General features: G+C 34.7%; 1 protein-coding gene and 1 pseudogene across 1 annotated transcript in view; both read left to right on the top strand.

The window, feature by feature from the left end:
• The window catches only part of LOC113051164 (receptor-type tyrosine-protein phosphatase T-like), a 123,881-nt gene extending 102,642 nt beyond the window's left edge, over window positions 1-21,239 (top strand). Inside the window, exons 8-10 of the mRNA XM_026214756.1 lie at window positions 14,478-14,774; window positions 20,665-20,774; window positions 21,231-21,239. Coding sequence (XP_026070541.1) covers window positions 14,478-14,774; window positions 20,665-20,774; window positions 21,231-21,239 — 416 coding nt within the window. The remainder of the gene's footprint in view (window positions 1-14,477; window positions 14,775-20,664; window positions 20,775-21,230) is intronic.
• A 2,146-nt stretch (window positions 21,240-23,385) lies between these two features.
• The window catches only part of LOC113051165 (proteasome inhibitor PI31 subunit-like), a 5,461-nt pseudogene continuing 2,932 nt past the window's right edge, over window positions 23,386-25,914 (top strand).

The following is a 25,914-nucleotide window of genomic DNA, read 5'->3' on the forward strand; positions in this document are numbered from 1 at the left end:
ATTAGCAAATGCATTTGCGCTCATTTGTTCACCTATGGGCGTGCTAGTCTAAAAAAGAGGTGTGTTCAGGCGCATTGCTGGCGCATTGCTATTTCAAGGAGCTGAAAATAGACTGCACCATAGACCAACTCAAACCTGGTCTAAAGTCTTTTCTCTAAAGTTTTTTCTTTGTTATTTAAAGAGCGTGTTAGTATAGGCGGGTCTGCAACGAGCGTACGCACAACAGCACACAAACAAGCCAAATATAAAAAATTAAAGGATTACAATGCATAAGATTTTTTTTTTTTATTCTTATTAAATATAAAATTGCCTACATGTCATAATGGATAGTCATCCAACTGTTTTTCCATCATTAAAATAGCAAAAGTGGACACGCCCTGAGTGCACCTGCGCCGTGAGCTTAACACTTTGCATTTAGATCGTTAAAATAAGGGCCCGAAAGTTGACTTTCTTTTTTGTTGAGGGGCAGTGATGCAATATGTTCAATGTTAAAATCACAGTTTGATATTCATAGATAACTTCATGTGAGACCTTTGTTGGTTAACTGTTTGAAGAGTGTGTTGTTTCTGGCTCAGCCAATGGCATGCATTTTGGGGCAGGGCTGCCTTTTTGACGTAATAATGATCTTTTCTAATAATTATTATCACCTTACCTTTATGAAGTATGTTGTCTTTATTTTGCTGATTTTTTATAGTGTATTTTATGAATCTAGCTTTCATAAAGTGAATCTCTTTTTAGTAAGCGATGGTAATGAGACAGGAGAGAAAAGTGGAGGAGAGGAGATTTCTGTATCAGAACAGAGCAGGAACATAGACACACTTATATTGTCTTTCCCAGCACGCCACACGGTCATGGTGCAGAGATGGTGAATAATGCACAGGGGGCAGAGAGAGAGAGAGAGGAGGTGGTAATAGACAACTATGGAAAGAAAGAGAGAGAAACTTGTGGCTCTTGCACTATAATATATATCAAATATTTGGGTCTCATTTGGGTCAAAACCAACAATGTGCAATAAACTGTTTATTAAATTAAGTTGTTCACCCAAATTTAAATCACATTCAGATTACGTTCAAGTACAGTATGTCGCTTCAAGATGTGAAAATTTTACAATTCTGTCCGTTCTTCACAAAGCTATCATATGCTCTCAGAAGACGAGAAAAAAATCAGTAATACAGTACAAGGTTGTGTACTTTAGATTTGGGTGCTCTGTTTTCCAGCAGGAGCTGTAAATACATTTTGTGCCATGTTTGAGGGCCCATCACACCCCATTTGCCAAACACAGAGTCTGCCCGCCCCCCTAAGCAACATCAGAATACACTGCATGTCTGCTCAAGTTTTTGATGGTTGATCACACCCTCAGATTGCCCTCTGGGAGATGTTCTCTGAATTCTAATACAGTTGGCATTCTGTATTTTACATTAGCTGCAGTAGTTCCCCTCTCGCTCTGTCATCACGATCGCTCATCAAACTTGGCTTTCTGACTGAAAGTGACTGAAGGGATTGAGCTCCTAAAAGACTTGTACTTAAAGGAACGTTATGGGTTCAAACCAACCTAAGCTCTGTTGACAGCATCATGTAACATGCCATAGACGATTAGCTCAGAGAATTGTTGTGACGTGGCTTTGTAGTAAAGCGAAAACGAATCTACTGTACAGTAATGCACTTACAATGGCAGCCAATATTACAGAATATATTTTTGTTAAAGCACATATATTAACTCTTCCAACAATGGGTTGTTTGAGTTGTAAAGCTGACTAAATCACTTGGATAAATTGACAATTTCTGTAATTTTTTTTTCTCCATGTAAACAATGTTATGCTTGCACATATCAATTGAAAGTTTTTTGACTTTACATGTTCATGAGAAGAGTTGCAATATTGGAAGTAACTTGCACAAACAAGGTTAGATATTTTAAGATTTAATGATGTTATCACATTAGTGTCATTTCTGTGCAAGCCCGTTTCTGCTCCTAATAACAAAATAAAACAGGGTTACTGTGACTTTTTATCTAACAATTCTGACTATTTTTCTCAGAATTGCGAGAAAAAAAGAAAGTCAGGACTGCGAGAAATAAACTCACAATTGTGAAAAAAACAGAATTACGACTTTATTTATTTCTCAGAATTGTGAGATAAAAGTTGCTATATATATATATATATATGTGTGTGTGTGTGTGTGTGTGTATACAATATATATATATATATATATATATATATATATATTTATTTTTTATTTTTTTTATTAATTTTGTACAGCAAGGATACATAAAATTGATCAAAAGTGACAGTAACGAGATTGATAATATTATGAAAAATTTATATTTGAATAAATCCAGTTTATGGCATGGAAAGCGTACCACGGTTTTCACAACATTGAAAATAAGTTCTTGAGCAGTTAATCCGCATATTAGAATGATTTCTGAAGGATCGTGTGAGACTGGAGTAATGATGCTGAACATTCAGCGTTAATGACATGATTAAATTACATTTGAAAATATATTGAAATAGAGAAGAGTTATTTTAAATTGGAATAATATCTCACAATATTACTGTTTTTTATCATATAGGTGCAGCCTTGGTGAGATGGAGAGACTTCTTTCAAAAAAACACACAATTTTTTTTTTTTTTATTAATCAGATAATTTTAAAAGTAGTGTAGTAGTTGTGTATTTATCCTGCTCCAATTACTGTGTTTTTTTGTTTGTTTTTACTAACTGAGGGATACTGAGGGATTTCTTTTTTATTTTATTTTTTTGTGGTAATCGATGACTTTGTTGATCCTGGAACATTTCTTCAGGAAAAACCTAATTTATTTCAAATACCAGTAACTCTTGCCCTGAGTAGCAGATATATCAGATGTATTGTTTGTTGCTTATTATTTGCTTTATTCTTTTGCTTTAGAGGTTTCTGGTAAGAGTTGGTGCTCGGTAATATTAGGTGACACTATTCAAAGATTAATTTTGAAGAGACTGTTGAATGAATGTTATGGTGAATTTGTTTTGATTTGAACAAAGACTTTGAGAAACAGAGGGAGGAGAAGAAAAACATCCAGCATAAATATGAATTTTGCTTTTGTTCAACAAAAACGACCCAATCGGCTCCTCAGCAGATTCCAATCTACATCAAATAATTATGTTATTCATAACCTGCCTCCATATATTAACATAGAATAGTTCAAAATGAAATCACAGCAATCTCTCGGGATCAGGGGGAATGTGGATTACCACATTTGTTGATTTCTAACAGATTGGATTTAACTGGCATCTGTGGTCATAAATCAAACATTAACAATGAATAAATCAATATCTTTACTACAAGGGGCAAATATAAAATGGTTTATTGTAAATACATCAAAAAGAGAGCAAGAAACAACAATAAAAAGGATCTGTGATGTAGTTTTTTTCCTAGTTGCACTGCGGTTTGAATAGAATGATTTTTCCTCCATAGTAGCTGTCCAACTTTTGTTGTTTTTGTACTGCATGTTAAAATAAAACGCTAGGAATTCAAATTAGGCTTCTCTTTCAGAGAGAAGGAAATAAATGTAGAATTTCCAATCATTTGGAAATGCTGCACTGTTTCAGTGATAGAGATGAGGGCAAAATGTGCTTTTCCTTAATTAATTTCAATGTTTTATAGAGGGAAGACGAGTCAGTTTGCTTATTGGGAGAGTAGCGCCCACTGGGCACCAACATATGGAGGCTGCATTTGGCTTTGGGTGACGTTTAATGAACTTCTCATGATTATGAGTTCTGATACCAAAAATAGCCCCCAAAGGACCTGAAGGAGGCCCTTATCTACAGGAGAAACAGATTTGTGGTTTAGCTCTAGGTTGTGTCCCACTGTGATTCAGCCTTACAATGCCATGTTCACGTTTGCCTCACTGACAGCCAGATGTTTTGTGAGACTGAAGTCATGTTTTCTTCTAGGCCTGGCCTTAGGGCATCTTTCCATTTTGATGGGCTCTCAAACATAGAAGAATAAAAAGAAAAAAAGAAAAACTGGAAGAGAGGTGACATTAATTACTCGACCATGAATAATGCAGCTTTGATTGTCAGATGAAGGCTTTCAGTAATAGGGTCATTATCAGTTACTTTAAAAAGAGCTTGTTTGCAGCGTTTGTCTTCTGAAATAAGTGTGGATTGGTCTCTAGTGTTGGATAAGCAATATCACATCTACATTTCTTGATGGAAATATAAATTTGAGGATCCTACCCTATTTTTTAAATGTTTGAGGTCAGTATGATTTGTCAGTGTTTTTGAAAGAAGCCTCAGATGTTACCCAAGGCTGCATTTATTTGATCAAAAATTCAAGTAAAACAGTAATATTGTAAAGCATAATTACAATTTAAAATAACAGATTTTTTTTTAAATAAAATTAAAAAATTGTAACTGGCAAAGCTGAATATTCAGCAGACATTACTCCAGTCAATAAGTCATACTCAACAATAAGAGTCAGTGTCCCTTTGGCCCAAAGCAGTGTTGCTTCCGCAAAGTCTTGAAAATGACATTTTAATGTCTTGCAAAATTAAACATGAACTTTTATGTGTAAAATTCTTCTGATTTCCCAGTGGCTAATTAGCTAAATTAACAAAAGTAATATATCTATATACATATATACATATACATATACATATGTGTGTGTGTGTGTGTGTGATGTTAACCTTATCAACACCAGTAGAAATTAAAGAATATGAACTTTCAGTAACTCCATCAGATGTCATTTTTATTCAGTTAGATCAACTGTCAAATCCCACACATGGGCTGTCAGTAGGCTGTTAAGGGTTAATCTGGTTTGCACCTTTTAATCCAAATGTTTAGTCTTCTTTCTCTATATCTATCTCCCACTGTACCTCCTTTCCTCTCTGCATGACTATATTTGGACCCGTCAGCCAGATGCACTGTGGGTTTTTGTGCGCCACATTCTAAAATGAGCCATTAGCGAGCAGGTACATAAGCTGCCAATGACAATGTCACATTCCCAGCATGCAAAAAACGAGGAATCATTAATAACCAGGCCAGGCAGTCTCTGGGTGGTACGCTCACGACTGCACATTAAAAGAGTAACAATGATTTAATCGTCAAGTCTTCTGGGAATTGTTTCCAGGCAACCTGTCTTAAACGTAATGATCTCAGTTTGATGAAAGAACTGGAAGGAGACTTAAAAGAGAGATACGGATGAATGCAGAGCAGCGTGGGGGGCTGGAAGTGGAGAGTTTTACTGTGCTGTCAGATTTTTTTTTTTGTCTAGGAAAGTGAAATATATTCACGGAGGACAATGTTTCATACAACATATTGGTTGGTGTTCTTTTTCTTTTTAATGGTGCATTTTGTTAATGTGCTTGTTGTTGCCTGAACCGACCTTTCATTTAAAGATCACCAGATCTGTTTCAGGGCTCTGAGAGTTAGTTCTTCAAATGACTGAGAGAGATGGTAGATGGGGGGCTTGTTTTGGGTGGAATGGCTGGTCCATTTGAATGGAGAGCAGGAAAATAATGTTGAGAAAGAGATTTGGAAGGAAAAAGCAAGCACAGCCCTCTTCTTTAGCTCCCTTTGGAGCTGTCACCCTGTCTTGACAAGCATGGCTGCAGATAGCATGCTGACCAGAGAAGGCTGACAGGTGGAGCTGCCCCCCTCATTCAAGCTTCCAGAAACACCTCCGAAATACACGACGCTGGGCACAACCATTAAAGTGTGTCCAAAAATGACACAGAGACAGAGTAGAGAGGGAAACAAAGAAATGGCGAAGTTTCCTCCACAGCAGACAGGTATAAATGGAATGCAGTGAAAATGAAATTACCGTTTGTTGTTGGCTTGTCAAATGTTGCATAATGTGATTATTAATGCTCTACGCACTGTAAACTGTTTAAACACACTTCAGATGTCCATCTTTGGGTTGAGTTTAGATCTGGATTTCTCAAATTAAAATCAATTCTAAAATACAAGATTTTTATCTGACCTAAATTATTTCAGTTTGCTTTAATTAAGTTCAGTTTGATTCAGTTCAGTTGGTTCAATTAAATTCTGATTCTGATCTTGGTTACAATTAAAGCTGATTCCGATTCATTTGGTTATATTTCGGTCATATTGTCCACTATTTCAGTTTATATAGAATAAATAATTTCTTCTCTAAAGCTGTAAATTGCACACAAGTGTTTCAGACTGATTCACATCAGAACTGGGCCTTGTTTATAAAACATTTATCTGCATCCACTGTTCCCTTAATGCTTGGGAATTTTTTGTTGTTTGGGAAACTGAACCAGGTTATCTTTCCCTCACAACCACAAATACATTTCTTTGAAAACATTCTTCTTGAGCAATTCCTGTTCAGTGCTGCCATATGCTGACGACTTCCGTAACCTGAATGAAGCAAGTTTATGGGCTGCTCTTGCTCTCGCTTTGGTTGTTGTGTTTGTGCACTCTTCCGGGAGAAGTGCCCATACAATGAATTCGAAAACTTTTCAAAACCTATTTGAACCCGGAATGTATCTTGCACAGACATACTCTGTCATAAGTCCAGCTTGTTTCTTGACATTTTGGCTCTTTTAACAGTGTGAGGGACTCAGAATTCATGAAATAACATTTTATGAACGCATCATAGAGAAAATTGAGCTGCAACTCTGAAAACCCTGTGTTTTTTCGGAGATTTTGATAAGAGTGAATTGAAACAAAGAAACTGCTATAATGATGCAATCATTTTTTACAACTGTTTTATATTTCTCTTTCTCACATTCAAAAAGCTTTGAGTTAATAAAACAGATCTACTGTCTACTGAGGCATTTGGCTCCTTGGAGACTCGGGCATCTCAGAGAGAATTCATAGTTCACACATAGCAATGTGCTCCTTGGCCTTTTCCAGTCGAGGTCATCTGGGACAGAAAGATCTTTCTCTCTCAATAGAAGGGGAATAGCAATATTGCAACCTTTCCCGAATTAAATACCATCATATTGCGACAGACAAATACATCCATCTGAATGTGTATGGATGGTGCTTTTAAGAAAATTATTTTAAAAATGCAACTTTTCTGAGAGGCTTTTACCATTCATTTTCGACGAGAAAATGTAGATAAACTACTTGACCTTACTAATCAACTAGTTGACTATCTTGACCCATCCCTAGTCCAATCAAACTAGTTTAGTATTCAGGTTGCACACTAGAAATGGAAGGTCAAGTTGAGCGCAGTGCATTCTGGGATACAGTATAATACACAACTGTGCTAAAATCATAGGTCAACGATGCATGAAAATTTGCATACTAAGAACAAAACACATGCTACTTTCTATAGAAATAGAACAAGTTGTGTCATAAATTGATATGCAAATTGAATGCAGTTAAATGAACCATAAAGCATCAATGTAAATTATTCTTGCCATACAGCAAGAATATATTAGTGGATTAAGCACAGAAACATGCATTAATATTTTATTGCAAATTATAATGTCTGTCTGCTTTAAAGAGAAAACAATCATTATCGAGGAATTAAATAGTGTGACACTGAATATGCATGAAAATGGGTTTAATAATGTTATGTTCTGGATTTATTTTTATCTTTACAACATAGTGGGTTGATATATGTATTTTCTTTTAAATAGCTAGTCATTATTATCTGCTATTACAGTTTTCTTGCAGTAATTTCAGCTGCTCATTTTCAGGCTTTTCATGAAGCCAAGAACAGAAAGCATTTTAACCCTCAACAAAAAACAGAAACAATTACCTTTGTGAGGAGACAAAGCTCAGTTTTTGTATATGATAATCAAATGTTCATGCAGAATTGCATTGATTGTGATTGTATTATTTCTTGGGCTGTAGAATTAGACTTTTTTTCTAAATGTTAGTTAAAATCCGTTCACACCTCTTGTGCATCCTTTTTGATGTCTGCTCCAACCTTTTCCGATTCAAAAGCTGTCCAAGTCTTTTCACAATTGTCATCGCCCCCTTCTACAACAGATTGCTTACATGCACTCCCATTCTTTCCGTAAAGTCCCGAAACCTCCTGTGGAGTTCATGAATATAAGCACTTTTTCTTTCAACTCTTATCCCAACTCCCACCGATCTGCTCTCCTCCTCGTCGCCTGCCGTTTGATACATCATGATCCTCATTGCGTGAAGTCATTACGGCAGGAAGTGGAGAGTGAGGCAGTTCACACTGTTTTTCTCTTGAAAGGTTTAAATGATTGGAATCCTGGAGCTTATGATTGACTAGGGAAGAAGGAAGGGTGATTGTTTTTTTCCCTGTCCTGTGCCAGTTGAAGGCTAAACAATTACAAGACAGACTTGGAGTCATATTTTGGGAATGGATTGTGTGAGGGTGTCTAATGGCTTTTTGTTTTATAACTCCTCTGTGTGTATTGTTTTTTTCTTCTTCTGTTGTTTATTTTGAAACAATGAAGTAAGCATCTCTCTGCTCCTTTTTTCAACTCATTTATGATCATCAAGTACCAGTGGATGAATGTTAAAATGGCTTTAAAAAAAGTTTTGTGCTTTAAGGCAGTTGTGGGAAATTATACTGAACGTCTAAATAGAACATTTTCAGATATTCAAAGTAAATATTTATACTGATAGTAAATATAATAATAATAATAATAATAATAATAATAATAATAATAATAATAATAATACTATTTTTGCACTGTTCATTATGACTTTATAGTTGTTGCATCAATTTAAAGTTTTATTATCAATTTAAAATCTAAAATAATTTTTGCTTTTTAAAATGTACTTAAAAGTCCTTTTAGTATAAAACAATTATATAATGTATATCATAAAACAAAATTTATATATACATATATATATATATATACACACATGTATGTATGTATGTATGTATGTATGTGTGTATATATATATATATATATATATATATATATATATATATATATATGTATATGTATATATATATATGTATATGTATATATATATGTATATGTGTGTGTATATATATATATATATATATATATATGTATATGTGTGTATATATATATATATATATATATATATATATATATATATATATATACATATACATATATATACATATACATATACATATACATATACATATACATATATATATATATATATATATATATATATATATATATATATATATATATATATATATATATATATATATATATATATAGCCTCTGGGTTATATTTTTAGCAAGAGACGAAAAACATTGTATGGGTAAAAATTACTGATTTTACTTTTATGCCAAAAATCATTAGGATATTAAGTAAAGATCATGTGCAATGAATATATTTTGTAAATTTCCTACAGTAAATATATATAACTTAATTTTTGATTAGTAATATGCATTGCTAAGAATTCATTTAGACAACTTCAAAGGTTATTTTTTCAGTATTTAGAATTTATTTTGCTTGTTTTGTTTTTTTTTTTGCTTGTCAGATTCCAGATTTTCAAATTGTTGTATCTCAGCCAAATATTGTCAGATCCTAATAAACCATACATCAATGGAAAGCTTAATATATAACCAATAAATAAGACGGGTTTTGTGTTCCAAGGTCACATATAAGTTTCTACAATTAAATTATTATTCTATTTATTTTTTTGTTTATTTATTTATTATTTATTTATTTATTTGTAGTAGAGTCAATTAAAAAATGTCCATAGGGCAAATAAAACATTGGAACTACAGGCCACAATTCTGTCCTCTGGTCAGATTGCAGTAATATCAATTTGGGTCATTCGAGGTATTGTGTAAAAAGTGACCAAACCAAATTTATCATTGGTTCCCATAGCAATGAGGAAACCTGAGAACAACCAAGAACATCACCTTACCTCATACTGTCATCTTGTCTCTGTCCTTTGTATAAAAATAAAAACAAAATTGACCAACAAAACATAATAATTTTTTTTTTTTTTTTGCCAATTCAAAGACTGCTTCCCTTTTAGACCTACCGCTGTTCTCAACATCTCTCAGTTAAGGCAGATTGAGCATTTTCTCAGAACTTCAGCATTCTCTCTTTGTATTCAGCATCTTCCTGTCTGTCAGTAAATAGTTTTCTTGACAAAGTCATTTCAGTCATTCAGACACAGTGGTTTGGAGGGATTTGAAGAGATTGTTTGTTTCATTCATACAGAGGGAGAAGTAATGGACAAAGATAATCAGGAGAGAACTCTTGAAATATACATACTGTTGTGGTATGTATTCAGGTACCATAGTACCTGATGATCATACCTTGAGATTTTAATATAAAACGTGACTTCATGATGTATACCAGGACCAATATATATATATATATATATATATATATATATATATATATATATATATATATATATATATATATATATATATATATATATATATATATATAGCTCAAAAGAACATTATTTATTTGAAATAGAAATCTTTAGTAACACTGTATGTTTTTACTATCACTTTGCATCCTTTCTGAATAAAGGTATTCATTTCTTATTAAAAACCTGAATTGAGAATGACCATAGTAAATATCCATAAGCTACCACAGTGCTCTTATTTTTAGGTAAGTTAGGTAGAAATGGGAGAGAGCATTAAAGGATGTATTCAAGAGTTAATTCATTAAGGTGGATGCCAAGCGCTATAGAATAGACTGTATAGTGGCATGTGTGGCTGTTGGAGGTTCTTGTGTACTACTAAGGGATGATCAGACAGAGCAGTGTGGGCCTCACAGAGAGTATGTTCCTTTTGATCTGCTGAGTCTCTCTCTTTCTCCATTTCCCCTCTTCCCCTTCCTCTTTCACTTGTTTTCCCTTAAGGTCATCAGTGTGAAATCACAACCAAATGTATTTTGTTGCCTTTTGAAACTCTTGCTGATGTTGCCAGCTGCTGCTGCTCGAAGGAATAGTTCACATAAAAGTGATGAAATCATTTACTCACCCTGTTCTCGTTCCACCCCGCCTGTCTTTCTTTCTTCTGTAGAACACAAATGTGTGATTTAAAAAATGGCAAGATCTGAGTTTTGGGTGAACTATGACTTTAAAACTTTAAATTCCCTCCCTTTTCTCTGTCCACACACTGAATGTACTTTTAACAAGTGTAACTGCAACTCAGCACTTTAATGAAACATCCTTCTCAGTATCCTTATAAAAATCAAGTTTTCCTCTTTAAAACGTTCAACTTTGCCATACAGTGACGCTTGACCCTTTAGCATGCCCTTGGCTAAAATGCAGTTGCAAAGTATAGCAGAACTTTGCTTTGCCGAGTGCTGCAGTGATGGTAAAAGCTGCTTATGCTGAGCCAGTATGTGTGAGGAACTTCCACATGATGTCATTTGTCCTCAGTGTTTGTGACTGCTGCAGCCGTGAGATATTCCTTAGCTGGGAATGAAACCCCACACAAATGTCAAGTCCCAGCATGATACACAAACTCTTGCTTCATGCTGTGCACAGTACAACGATATCAATTTGATGTGCGTCACCCAATTAAAAGGAGAAGTTTTAAAGTTACATCCAGAGTTAAATGCTAAGTATTGTTTACTGCAGCAAAAAAAAAGTCATTAAAAAACACTCTGGAGAGAAACGACCCAACATCTGTTCCCAGCGTTAATCTAATTGATTTGAGTTGTGTCACTGCATGGGGTGACTTGAGTCTTCAGGAGACTTTGGATATCAAATATTATAAATGCATGGCACACAATGCAAACTTCCTGTCCATGTCCAATATTCTTTAATTGTGTTATGCGCTGTGAACACTTTCTTTTTTGTAATGTCTTCGTTTCAAAACCTTTGAGCTGCCTTGCTAGAAAGCATTTTAAGGCATTTTATGTAACACTACTTTGTGACCATATAGTATTGTGTGTCCATCTACACTCTTATTTCTTTGATTGGATGGAGATGTTTTTGAAGTTTTGTCATGTTTTCATATAGCCTTTGGAGCCACTTTGCCCTACTAATCACCATTGGATGGAAGGTTTATTTTATTGTTCTTGTTTATTTTATTTTATTTTATCTTTTAGTGTATTTTATTTGATTATTAAATATTTTCTATTATATATATTTTTTATTTATTCATTCATTTTACCAATTTTATAAATTTTTGTTTATTGCCTTTGTTTTATTTTTAGCTGTATTTTTTAAATATTGTTTTCCATTTGTTCTGTACAGCAGATGACTTGTTAAAATGCTTTTATTAAAAAAAAATCATTTTCAATGCTTGATGCTGATATCTAGAAAGCAGGATGACTTTTGGCCAATAAATGATACAATTTCATTATGGCGAATGTTCATGCATTTGTTCATGCTGTTCATTCCCTGCCTCTGTCTTATCCTCATCTGAATATCTCAGTTTAAAAAACCCACGCAGCTGGGTATGGTGGACACCTATTGATAAGTTTATTGCTTGCAGTTTCCCCTGTCATTCCGGAGAGAGCAAGAGGGATGGTGGAGGAGTGATAAATGTTGCGGGGCATATGGGTCTGAAGAGATTGCGCCAAAGCAGCACAGCAGCAGTACTGAAGATTGATTTCTCTTATGTAATTCTCCCCAACGTCTGCGATTAATGACCCTGTACGCTCGCCATTCATCAGCATTTTCCCTTGCTGAACTACACCAGAGCCTCATCCAGGCTCCAAAAGCCTACCTATGGCACCACGCATACCTCATGGCCGTGCATTAGCGTTTTGCTAATGCTCTAACATATTCACCTCTTTCTGTCAGATTAATGATGCTACTGTTACCCTGTTACTGTTCAACAGCCAAATCCCCTACCTGTTCAACACCTTCCCTTAGCAGGGGACTTCATGTTGAACATGGACCCTCAGTGGCCGAAAGACAACACATTGCTTGATCTGATGTCTCTACTTTTGTAGCTATTCTCGTGAGGCTTAACCATGTGCAGTAGGATGCACACTCTTAAATCTGCTTAGATGACACATTTAGATGGGATGCAACATAGATTAGCTATAACCTGGCCTACAGGAGCAAAGGATTTGGAGTTTCGAGTCATGTGTTGTTGTTTTTTTTTGTTTTTTTTTTGCTCAACTGAGAGTTTAGCATCAGTGGAAATCTTCTGCAGAGAACCTGAAATGAGGCTTTGGCTTCAAGTTTACGTTTGTGTACATGCAACAAAGCAGTTATGGATCTTTTTTTTTAGTTTCCTATCAATCGGTCTGGTTTGCTTAATCTTCAACAGAATGCAGTAGAATAAGCAATGCTTCAAACTTTTTAAGTCTAAAATTCCCTGAACCATTGAAGCTGAAAAACACTTATGTCTGTCCTAAACGTGACACAGTTCTCACAATGCTCAAATTGCTCTGCATCCAGAAACTCTCAGAACTTTGAGAATGAAATTGCCCTTAGAGAGCTGCCATGATGTAAACTATCTTAAGACGTTAAAACTCCCTTTCACATGCGGCTCCCTCAAGATTCACCTAAGGCCAAAGTCAAGAACCAGTTGACTGCCTCTTTTATGGTTTTCGTCTAATCTAGAGGAATTAGTGTGAGAGACTGTGTCCAACAACCCCACTGGATCCACTGGCAAGTCTCTAATACTGTTTGTTTCACTGTTCGATATTGTTCTAGGATTTCATATACAAGAGAGGATATATGTAATGCTTGGTTGTAGTTTGTTTATTTATTGATTTTTTTTTGCAATTGTGATTTACAAAACTGGTGATCTGGTAAAAAAAGGATCGGCGCCATCTAGAGAGCAGGATGTCCAAATATAATGCTGAAATATAAGGGATGCTTAATGCTGTACGTAATAATGCACTGTTTATAGTGAGACAATCATTATTTAAATTTTTTTATTATTATTATTTAAAAAAAATATTAGTTTAAATAATTTTATTGTAATAATAATTGTATAGAAATATTTTACTGCAGAAAGCAACAATTGAACAGTCAGAATCAAGTATTTCACAGAACCATGTGATGATAATATTTTATGAGTTAAGATTGCTTAGACATTTTTAAATATATTCCATTCAAAAGTCTGGGGTCAGTTTTATTCAGCAAGGAAGGATTAAATTGACCAAAATCAGTGGTGGAATCTTTATATTGTACATTTTTTATTCATCAAAGAATCCTGACAAAAAAAGAATAATGCATCACGTTTTCCACAAAACTAATAAGCAGCACAACTGTTTTCAACATGAACAATAATAAGAACTTGAGCTGTGAATCAGTATGATTTCTGAAGGATCATGTGACACTGAAGACTGGCGTAATGATGCTAAAAATTCAGCTTTGCATCACAGGAATTAAAACAATTTTTAAAATATAATAAAATAGAAAACAGTTCTTTTAATTTAGACTGATGTTTCACAATATTGCAGTTCCTTTTATATTATTATTACTGTTTCGTATATTTGCTTTCAAATAAATGCAGCCTTGATGAACAGAAGAACAGTGTGCATATATTTTTTTATGAAAGAAAGAAATATCTCTTTTGATAATTGTTCATGACAAATTGACAATGTAATGAAATGTCCCATCATATTTATCTCTGACCTTCCTTTTCTTTCTGATTCTCCCCCAGATCCAGTCAACGGTCCCCAGAACGTGAACGTGGTGGACATTCGCGCCCGTCAGCTGACCCTGCAGTGGGAGACCTTTGGATATGCAGTGACACGCTGCCACAGCTTCAACCTGACCGTACAGTACCAGTATGTGTTCAACCAGCAGGAGTTTGCCGCTGAGGAGCTGATACCGACCTCCTCTCATTATACTCTGAGGGGACTCAGACCTTTCGTGACGGTCAGACTACGGCTGGTGCTGGCCAACCCTGAGGGCAGCAAGGAGAGCGAGGAGATCGTCAAGCAGACGGAGGAAGACGGTGAGTGGGATTGAGATGGTGAAATGGGATAGATGTTGTAAGTTGTGAAACCTTTCATTTTTATTAGCTTTAATTAAGGGCGGCAGACCCCTCAAACTTAGGATTCATTGATCCAGCGCTACATGTTTTTTCTATTCTTTTCTTTTTTTGTTGGATCTTTTAACATTCATTCCTACTCCAAACCCCTCCATAGTCTGCACCCTGGCTTCTCCTTCGTATAATGAGATTACTTAACTAATTACTGTGTCTGAACAGTAATCACATTACTGATGACTTCATTTCTGAAACCCATCATCCTTTAGCAGATGGGCAACACAAGATGCCAAACTAAATCCAATAGATCATTCATTCACCAGAACATGATTTCACTCTTATATTCTTTTCTGTAACTGTTAGAAAAATTCATAGTAAGGCAAAGCAAATTATATTTATATAACACATTTCATACACAGTGGTAATTCATAGAGCTTTACAAAAAAAAAAAAAAAAAAAACACACATAAAAATAGTAATCATAAGTTACATCAATACAATACAAGTAAGAAGTTAAATTGAAGAAAAATAAGTTAATAATAATAAAATGCAATAAGACTGTACATTAAAATGAATGAGTAATATAAATAATATGAGTATTTTATGTTCTGCAAACAAATGTGTTATTTTCTGTGTCTAACTTGAGTTCACAGATGAGCAATTTAGTATTTTTTTCTAATGTAATTCATTTTGTTTCTGTACAAATAAAATAAATAACACATGCACAAATTTGTTTACATGGTCCTCGTGGTTCACTTCACATAATAGAAGACCTGAGTGACAACATTACCATAGCTACTCAACTTTAAATGATCAAATAAAGAAATGGACATGTAATATCTGGAAATTATTTTATTTTCTAAAAAATATGAGACCATGGAGTGCTGTAAGAGACATAAAACTAGCACAGTATAGGAAATGGATTTCTAGGCACAGTAATTATACAGTTTAGTGGTCAATTTACAAACGATATTTGATTATCCAATCGAAATCAAGTATTCCAGAGAGCCATGTTAACATTTGTTAATCTTTTTGTTCCACTGTACACTCTTTTTCTCTATTTATCTGTATGTTTTCATTTACAGCCAGTGTTGTATTGAATACTTTTTTTTCTATTTGTATACTGAAAGAAAAACTCACAAAACAACTATATTTGATATTGAATAGCTATTGTTATATTCTAAAAAACTTCCTGAGTAAGAGTAATAATTGTGAGCATTTAAATACTTTGATTATCTTCTACTTGAATTGATATCTTTTTACTTGAAGGTTGTTTGAGGAACTTTTCAAATGGAGCTTTGTACAGAAATCATAAATACTTGTTTATTTATTTATTTATTTATTAATTTAATCTCACTAGACATTTGAATTAAACAAGAACAGAAGTAATAACTACTAACCTTCACTGGAAGAATTGCACATGTACAGAAAGATTGGAGGATAATGTTTCTGTACAATGAAGCAAAACACGGCTATGAAAGGTTAGAACATCCTTTCATAGCCAATATTCAGCATCAGGGACGCTATTACATGTTGACAGCTGTAGATTTTGACAAATTAGTTTCGCAACATGCATGGCCCTTATTCTCAAATACGAAAATGAGAATAGTTCAACGATCTCAGCCAATTATTTCAATTATCCAGCATTTTAATTAATGACTCTTACCTCTGGTTCTTGAGAGCTGAAGGGCCTTTGGTTTTGTTTTTTAAGTCTTTGTCTCGGAGCACTTGTGTGTGTTCTTTCCAGCCGAATGCTTTTCAAAGGGAAGCAGTGGGAATTCAGTGATTTCATTTCGGGAAATACCATTCAGTAGTGGTCATTTAAAACCTCTTACTTTTGCACTGTGGTCAACAATAAACAGTGTAGAAAAGCCCGTCAATTCTGTTCTTGGATTCATTTTTATAGCCTAAGAGGGATTCTTACTGCCTCTATTTAAAATGTTCCTCAAACAACCTTCAAGTAAAAAGACAATTTGAAATTCAATTCAAGAAGAAGACAATCGATGTATTTATATTGCTCACAATTATATCTCTTATCCAGGAAGTAAAAAGTAAAGTAAAAAAAGATTAACAAATGATAACATGGCTCTCTAGAATACTTGATATTATTTTTATAATGACCACTAAACTGTATAATTATTGTGCCTAGCAATCAATTTCCTTTACTGTGGTAATTTCATGCCTCTTACAGCACTCCAGGGTCTCATTCTTTTCAGAAAATAAAATAATTTCCACGTATTGCATGTCCATTTCTTTATTTGATGATTTCCGAGAAGCCATGGTAATGTTTTGTCATATTGAGGACTTGCATTAGTGCATTTGGAATTTATTTTATTTGTAAAGGAACAAAATGAATTAAGTTAGAAAAGAATAACATCTTTGATTAATAGAAAGTTCACAAGAACAACATTTATTTGAAATAGAAATCTTTTGTAACACTTTAAATGTATTGGTCACTTTTGACCATTTAATTAATGCTTTTTTATTCCCTCCTTATGTATATTTTATTTTGTGGTACTACTTAAAGTTTGGTGCAGTTGTTATCAGTTGATATATTTTGGGAAAGTTAATTCTGCTAGAAACTGAAAGCAGTGTACTTTTTAAGGAATCAATTTTTTATTAAAACTAATGTACACATTAAATTGTTGTTCAGTAATAGAGAAACTATAAAAATCATTGTTGCATAAGTGATACTTTTGTAAACGATTTTGAAAGTATTTTATTATTTTAATAATGCATCCTCTCATTACTCAGCAGTTTTAATTATCCCAGCCAAAGTGTTTGTATTGTAAGACATTCGATTGTCTTGTGTATTTGAGAATGACTAAAGTTGTGTACAGAAGTCGGATCTACTCTGAGAAGCAAATGGAAAGGAAATTGGTTAGAGACTAGTACCGCTCTGCTCTTCCCGAAGAAAAACAACAAATATGAAACAAAGATGATGAAAGCCGTCCTCCTTTAATCCATCCGTTCCATTGATGTGTTGCAGTTAAAAGGAAATCCCAACGTAGAGCATGTTAAAGCTTCACAGTCTGTATTAAGACACAGTGTTTCTCAAATGGAGAGAAGGTTTGCAAGCGGCGCTTAATTCGAAAATTTCCCAGAGGGAAGCGCTCAGTCTCCGTTTACAATTAATTTCTCCCAGCTTGTTTTTAATGCTGAGCAATAAAACCGAGTGAAAATAAAGCCTATTGTCAGGCCTTAGATTATTAGATTATAGCGTATAATTCAAGCTCATCTCATTATCTTTTTCATTTTCATGTTCTGATGAGTCTGTTTTGATATGGATAGAACTCTTTTAGTTATTCAGTATCTGCTCTTGTCTGCTGCAATGATGTTTTTTTGCAAAGGAAACCCATAATTGCTGTCCTTTGTGTTAGCAAATTGATGGACAGCTGCAACATATCAATAGGGAAGCAAATTTCTCTCTGTGTGTAACCTTATATGGGCATAATTGCGGAGGGTGAAATTAACATCAGGACGGTAGACCGTTTTTTACCTTATTAGGTTGACAACAACACGACCCTGTACTTACGGAAACCTGCTTGCCAGTAAACAGCAACTGAGTGAATATGTTGTTCGTGAGACGAAAATAATCAATTCTCTCAATCTAAAATATTTACGCTACCTATTAAAAGTTATTTGTATCTGAGAGGGGCAAGCATAAAGGGCAAAAAATGTTTCCTCCATCTCAAACTTAATGAAACATCATTCATAGTCTCCAAACGAGAACCTAATCAGCTGGATTAGTAAAGCAACATTTCTCAAACATGTACGCTTATATAGTGGAAAAGATAGCGGACGGAGGACAGGAGCTAATTATATTTCATTGAAATCATGATTTAATTTGCTTGTTGGCTAATGCCCAATCAAGCAATTTGAAGAATTTTTATGATTTAACTGGTCTCACTTTGCAGTACAATATCTGACATCAGCACCTTGGGGAAGAGAGCGTTATCCACCTTTTCTTTGATTAGCTCATTTATTTTCCCATTGAAGAATAAATGCCAATGACTATTCAACTTTTAATAGCAAATAAGGGCAAATAACTCGCTACCTTTTAAAGATGAACTATTATGCTTCAGAAATAATCTGAAAGAATGAAATGAGATGAACTCTGTTCGGTGAGGAAAAGGCAACTTTTCAGCATTTTATAAGTGAGATTTCCAAAATACAGGTGTGCCAATGGCAAATGATCTGTATTCACTCTAATTTAGATTATATTCATATCTTTTTTTTTCTCTTACAACATAAAGTTTGGTGCAGTTGTTCTCATAGATTAGTTCAGAAAAATTATTTCTGCTAACAAAGCAAACCATTGTACATTCTAAGGGAATCAGTATTTAACTGAAACTCATGTACGCATTAAATTGTTGTTCAGAGTAATGTTATTATTGCACAAATCATAATTTATATTATAGCGTACTGTATGCCAGTATAAATGAACTTACAAACACAGTATTATATGCATAGACACATTTGAATAATCGTCCAAATTAAATAAGATAAAGCAAAGCAGTGTGCTTAATTAAAACAAAATTAAAGTCATAATCTTGCCATAATTGTGTGGACACTGACTAGAAATCATGTGTGTGCTTTATATAGGAATCCTCTTAATCTCAGGACACCTTGAAAGTGTTTGTATTTTAAGTTATTAAATCATCTTGAAATCTTTTCCCATTGAAGAACTGAGGCTAAACACTATTCAGCTTTTAATAATGAATGAAAGCAAATATCTCAACCTCTCAACCTTTTGATGATGAGCCAGTTACATGCAAAAGAAATAAAAAGAAAGAACAATATTAGATTAAATCTGTTCAGTGAGGTAAAATAAACATTTTCTTTTGCTAAATGAATGAGATGAAAAATACAGCTAGATTAGCTTTTCCTCAATGAAATAGCTCATAGATTAGGTTTGTGGGTTGTTTCTGTGTTAATGAAATGCTGCATGAATGGAAGATGTTGTTATTCTTTTCTTCACCGTTCAAGACGGCCACAAGCTAATCTGTTTGTGCCCGAGCTTCCTCTTCCTCGCCTTGCAACTCTCATCTCTTTAATCTGCCCTCCCAATTAGCCGCAACTTAGTGCAAAGCAAACAGCATCGCCAGGCCTGCTAAGTTGGACTAAACATCCTTTTAGCTAACTCATTTGCTCTCTTTGCACACACTGTCAGGAACAGTCTGACTCATTAGTGTGTCATCGCTAACAGTCAAGTCAGAGACACTAACCAAGACTGAGACATGAAAGACAACTAGCCTGAAGTTAACATACTGTATGGGCTAATTGTCAAACCGGGCCAAATTAGCACATTACATGCTAATTTATGAAATCGTCAGGTCATAGCATCCCTGAAAATGCCATGCTGGCATATGAGAGAAAGATGAAGTTGTGTATGGATAATGGCATCTTGAAAACAGGTTTTTAGGGTGTTAATGATGTTCTAGGAAGAGTATATTTGGAAAACTTGCAATGTGTGCCAGAGGGGATGTGTGCAAACAAATATGCAAATAGACACACGCATATGCGCAGTGGAACTCGTAGCACTTGTTAACACCTCTCGATACCGAAGGGTAAAAAAGCTGTTACAATTCACACTTCGAACATTGCGGCTGAGGTGTGTCTGACATAGTTTTGCTTCTTTAGTCAGCCAATCTTTGCTCGCCTTGCTTTACCTTCTACCCAGCAACACAAGCCATTTCTGTCACCCTACGTCACCTCTCTTCTCAAAACAATCACATTTTATGTCAAGTAATTAATGCAGCGGTACGGTATTTGAATTATAGATGTTGACTAAATATCTTCATTTGTGTGTTTTTTGAGTTTCTATAAATGGCTGTGTGTTTGTGTTTCTATACTAGTTCCTGGCCCCATTCCTATGGAGTCCATCCAGACAGGCCCATACGAGGAGAAGATCTTCATGCAGTGGAAGGCCCCGAATGAAACTAATGGAGTCATTACACTCTATGAGGTGAGGAAATACTTTTTTTTTTTTAATGTATTTATTATGTACATATGCATAAAAAAATTGTATTGTCAGGGTTTCTTTAGGTCTTAAAAAGGACTTACATTGCCTTTCCATACATTAAGGCCTTAAAAATGCTTAAATCAAAACAGAAAGTCATGGCTTTTAACAGTGCCTGCATTGCAAAAAATTATTATGATTTTTTTCAAAACACATATTAAAACATCCTTAATATGTCTCATGAATTACTTGAGATGCAAAAGGAAAATTAACTCTTAATAAACTGATCAAAAGTAAGTCAGTTATGCCTTTAAACAACAACAAATATTTGTCTAAGGGGTACATTTTTTTATTTATAAATTTAAATTTAATCAAGTCGATTGGCAGATATTTGGTCTTGTTTTAATCATGCAGTCACTTCATTCTAATCTTATCTTATGTAACTTTGCTTTCTCATTTAAGAAGATTTAAGAATCTTTAGACATATGTGCTGGAAAACAAAACTTTCCAGATTCCAGTGGTTGGGAGCAGAGGTATTAATTGTTGTAGTATTATTTTCTAAAATGAATTAAAAAGTAATGTAGATAGGTTAAAGGTTGCATTTTCATGCTTGGGACTGAAATGTTGCTGTGTTTATGTGTGTCTCAAAACTATATATCAAAGTAAATTTATGTGATAAAATTAGGTGTCAGGATACACAAAAATAAGTGATTTTCTGTCGCAGGAAATGTTTGACAGCCCGGATCTCTTGCTAATTAATTATTTATTAGTCAATGCATAGTATATCCGCATTACAAAAGAGGAAATGAAGTCGCGGCATGACAAAAAACAAATTACATCCAGATTTAGCTTTAATGTGTCTTTTTGAGTGGGATGGAGCTACAAAAGAGGCCTCACTTTCTCTTTGATTTGATGAGGAAGACAAGCCAGGTGCAAGACATTCTGCATATCCAGGTACATCACTAAAATAGGTTTACAGCCTGTGCCATCCTGATGACAAGAAGATTGACAGAATTTGCTAAATGTATCGAGCAGACACAATGCAGTCCCATTTTGCCAGATAATTGCTATAATAGCCCTCATTGATTTAATTAGAAGCGTCCAATAGAATTATCCGGGAGATCTGAGCAGTCGTATGCCTCCTCTCCTCGCTTTTAGTGATTCAGACAAATTAGACTTAGGACAAAGAGCTCGGAATCAGAAGGAAGGAAGGTGCGGAGGTGAATGCAATGGAAGGGTCACAAAAGCAAGTTTCTTGATTCAAAGCTTTAGGAAAGTTTGGACTTGGAGACTCATGGAAATAAAATAGGATTGCAACAAACTGCAATGATAGCATTAATGTGTATATATTTTTCATAATAAAATTTTTTTTGATAGTGTGTAAAGTTATTTTCAATATACTGTATGTGATAACATTAATAGTTTAAGCATTTTTTTTAATGTTATATTCTGTGTGTGTATTATCACATACCGTGTTGCATATACAGTATGCAATGCTTTTATTGCCATGCATGTTATTTTACCTGCATATCAGAAATATCCAATATCGATTTGCATAACAAATTCTAATTATAAATTGATATAGACAGTGTAGTCTTGACAGAAAAGTTGTCTTTAGAGTCTTGTCTGTAGAGTGACTTGTGGTTAAGTGCATAGATGATTTCTTATGGCTTAACCCTTTTAGAAATGAACCAGTAACCCTTTGGTTTCCAGCCACTAGGCCACCCTACGTACTGTATAATGTATAATGTATGTAAAAAAGTACTGGGTGGTCCATTGATCTACACTTATAAGAACAGCTCAGCAGCCTGCTAAATATGACACATAAACATCACAGTGGGTTTCAGATCAGTTTCTGAATACCTGAGATGTGTCCTGCATTAAAATCCATACTTTTTTTTATCAAATTTCCTCTCTCCCTTCATTTCACTGCACAACAGCCTCCTATTATCAAACCATCAAAGCCTTGAGAAATTAATTGCTTTACTGACAAAATAAGAGTGTGCGTATGAAAGTGCAGGGAAAGTAAGACGGGAAGATCCTCAACAATAAGGAGATTAATCAACAGTGAGACGTGTAAAGCGATGGTGTCTTTTGTCCTCCTGTTTGTTTATGTGTCTTTATCTCCATGCAAAAGAGAATGAGTAAACAGCAGAACACTTCTGCACACGCGGCTGTTTGGTCCTTGATCTTTGTTTTGTTTCATTTGCGTGACATGTTGTGAGTTTGCGATGACGTGATGTCTTCCACCCCTCCGCTGTGTCTCGTACACCGTTTCTGACAGCTTCCTGTCTGGAGTATCAGGAAACAAACCACCCACTTTGATTACAGAGAGAACCTGTCTTGTGGTTTTTTATTTGGAAGAGTGATGGACAGGGAAATTTACACTCTGTATGGATGCTATTATTTATATTTAAACACTATGAAATTAAATTGACATTTTAGTTTAGCCATTTGTCAATATTTTTTTTTTTTTTTTTGCAACAAAAATGTACCATACTATTATACCAGGTTTGATTTATTTATTTTTTTATTTTTTCTGCACTTTTGTAGATTATTATTGCTTAGTTTTTTTTTTTTTTTTTGGGTTGTAATACACTAACAAAAATGTACCAAAATGTTCCATGATACTGTGATCTTCCATGATGGCACAAAGGTACTCTTGAAAATACCTTGGAGTACCATATAAAAACAGATATAACACTATGGTACATTCATTTCTGTACCATCAATACCATCAATGTGCCATGCATTTTTTTTGTAAGGGGCATGATGCCATGGTAATTTTTTCCTTGTAAATTTTTTTTGATTTTAGGAATTAATACTGTTATTCAGCAAGGATGCATTACAAGTGACAGAAAATACATTTATTATGTTCCAAAGTATTTCTATTTCAAATAAATGCTGTTTTTAACTTTCTATTCAATGCACACAGACTGAAGTAGTTTAAGTCTTTGGTTCTTTTAATTGTGATGATTTGGCTCACATTTAACAAAAGCCCACCATCTCACCAAATTAGAATATGGTGACATGCCAATCAGCTAATCAGCTCAAAACACCTGAAAGGTTTCCTGAGCCTTCAAAATGGTCTTTCAGTTTAGTTCACTTGGCCTACACAATCATGGGGAAGACTGCTGATCTGACAGTTGTCCAGAAGACAATCATTTACACCCTGCACAAGGAGGGTAAGCCACAAACATTGCCAAAGAAGCTGGCTGTTCACAGAGTGCTGTATCCAAACATGTTGAGTGGAAGTGAAACGTATGGAGAAAAAAAAAGATGCACAACCAACCGAGAGAACCACAGCCTTATGAAGATTGTCAAGCAAAATCGATGCAAGAATTTGAGTGAACTTCACAAGGAATGGACTGAGGCTGGAGTCAAGGCATCAAGAGCCACCACACACAGACGTGTCAAGAAATTTGCTGAACCACAGACAACATCAGAGGTGTCTTACCTGGGCTAAGGAGAAGAAGAACTGGACTGTTGCTCAGTGGTCCAAAGTCCTCTTTTCAGATGAGAGCAAGTTTTGTATTTCATTTGGAAACCAAGGTCCTAGAGTCTGGAGGAAGGGTGGAGAAGCTCATAGCCCAAGTTGACTGAAATCCAGTGCTAAGTTTCCACAGTCTGTGATGATTTGGGGTGCAATGTCATCTGCTGGTGTTGCTCCATTGTGTTTTTTGTAAACCAAATCACTGCACCCGTATACCAAGAAATTTTGGAGCACTTCATGCTTCCTTCTGCTGACCAGCTTTTTGAAGATGCTGATTTCATTTTCCAGCAGGATTTGGCACCTGCAATGGTTAAATGACTATGATGTTGGTGTGCTTGACTGACCAGCAAACTCACCAGACCTGAACCCAATAGAGAATCTATGGGGTATTGTCTAGAGTAAAATGAGAAACAAGAGACTAAACAATGCAGATGAGCTGAAGGCCACTGTAAAAGAAACCTGGGCTTCCATACCACCACAGCAGTGCCACAAACTGATCACCTCCATGCCACGCCAAATTTAGGCAGTAATTAAAGCAACAGTAGCCCCTACCATTTATTGAGTACATGTACAGTAAATTAACATACTTTCCAGAAGGCCAACAATTTTTGGCTTTATGAAGTATACTACACTAATTTGTCAAGGTTGAGATTGTGACTTCGTGGGTTTTTAAGTGTGAGCCTAAATCATCACAATGAAAAGAACCAAAAACTTAAACTTCTTCAGTCTGTGTGCACTGAATTTATTTAATACACAAGTTTCACAACATGAGTTGAATTACTGAAATAAATTAAATTTTCATGACATTCTAATTCATTGAGAAACACCTGTATATTAGAAAAGATTTGCTGTTTTTTTATGTTAGCATACAATACTTTTTTTTTTTTTACTTTTTAAACCAAGTGTAAATACTATAGTATATAAATTAAATTATAATTATCAGTGTAGTGTAGTAATTCAATGTATCCAGGTATAATAATTTGGCATTGATGTATTTTGGTAACACCATACTTTTTTTGTAATTAAAATCTCTTTCTCTCTCTTTCTAAATGAGAGAAAAAGTGTAAGTAAGGAGCTTTCGTTCTGTGTGCTGATGTAGTGGGGAAGGTTTCACCTCTAACGAAGATAAACAGCCTGTTCTGCCCTTATGGGATGGAGAAAAACCTGTACACCTCCCTCATGGTGTTGTTTTCATTTCCATTAAATAAGTGCTTGAGTTGCAAGCACTCGAGTTGAGAGAACCAGTAACCCCTATCTCTCTAGAGCAGCTAAACCCAGTTAATGGGCTCATGATCCTGCACGTCTGGTCTAGAGACAGCTGGGGGGAGGTCTAAATTCGGGTTAATGTCGAGAGTGCAGTTTTTATTTTCTGTTTGTTATTTGATGAGACGGTGAACTTCAAGTACCCTTATTTAGTCCCAAACAGCAGACATTAGTGAATCATTGCTAGTAGTCAGAATTGAGTTGTTAACAAGGTACAGGGTTGATGCAATGAGTTAGTCACTAGATTTGACAAAATTGGTGAGGTTTATGCCATCTTTAAATGATATTAAGAATTTAAGTAGGAAGTAAGCAAATTTTCCATGAGCTTATTGTGTCATATCTGTAAAGTAATGTTTTTATGGTTGGGGGGGGGGGGGTGACATTTCTATA

Source organism: Carassius auratus, chromosome 31, assembly GCF_003368295.1.
Source record: "Carassius auratus strain Wakin chromosome 31, ASM336829v1, whole genome shotgun sequence".
Classification (NCBI taxonomy): domain Eukaryota; kingdom Metazoa; phylum Chordata; class Actinopteri; order Cypriniformes; family Cyprinidae; genus Carassius; species Carassius auratus.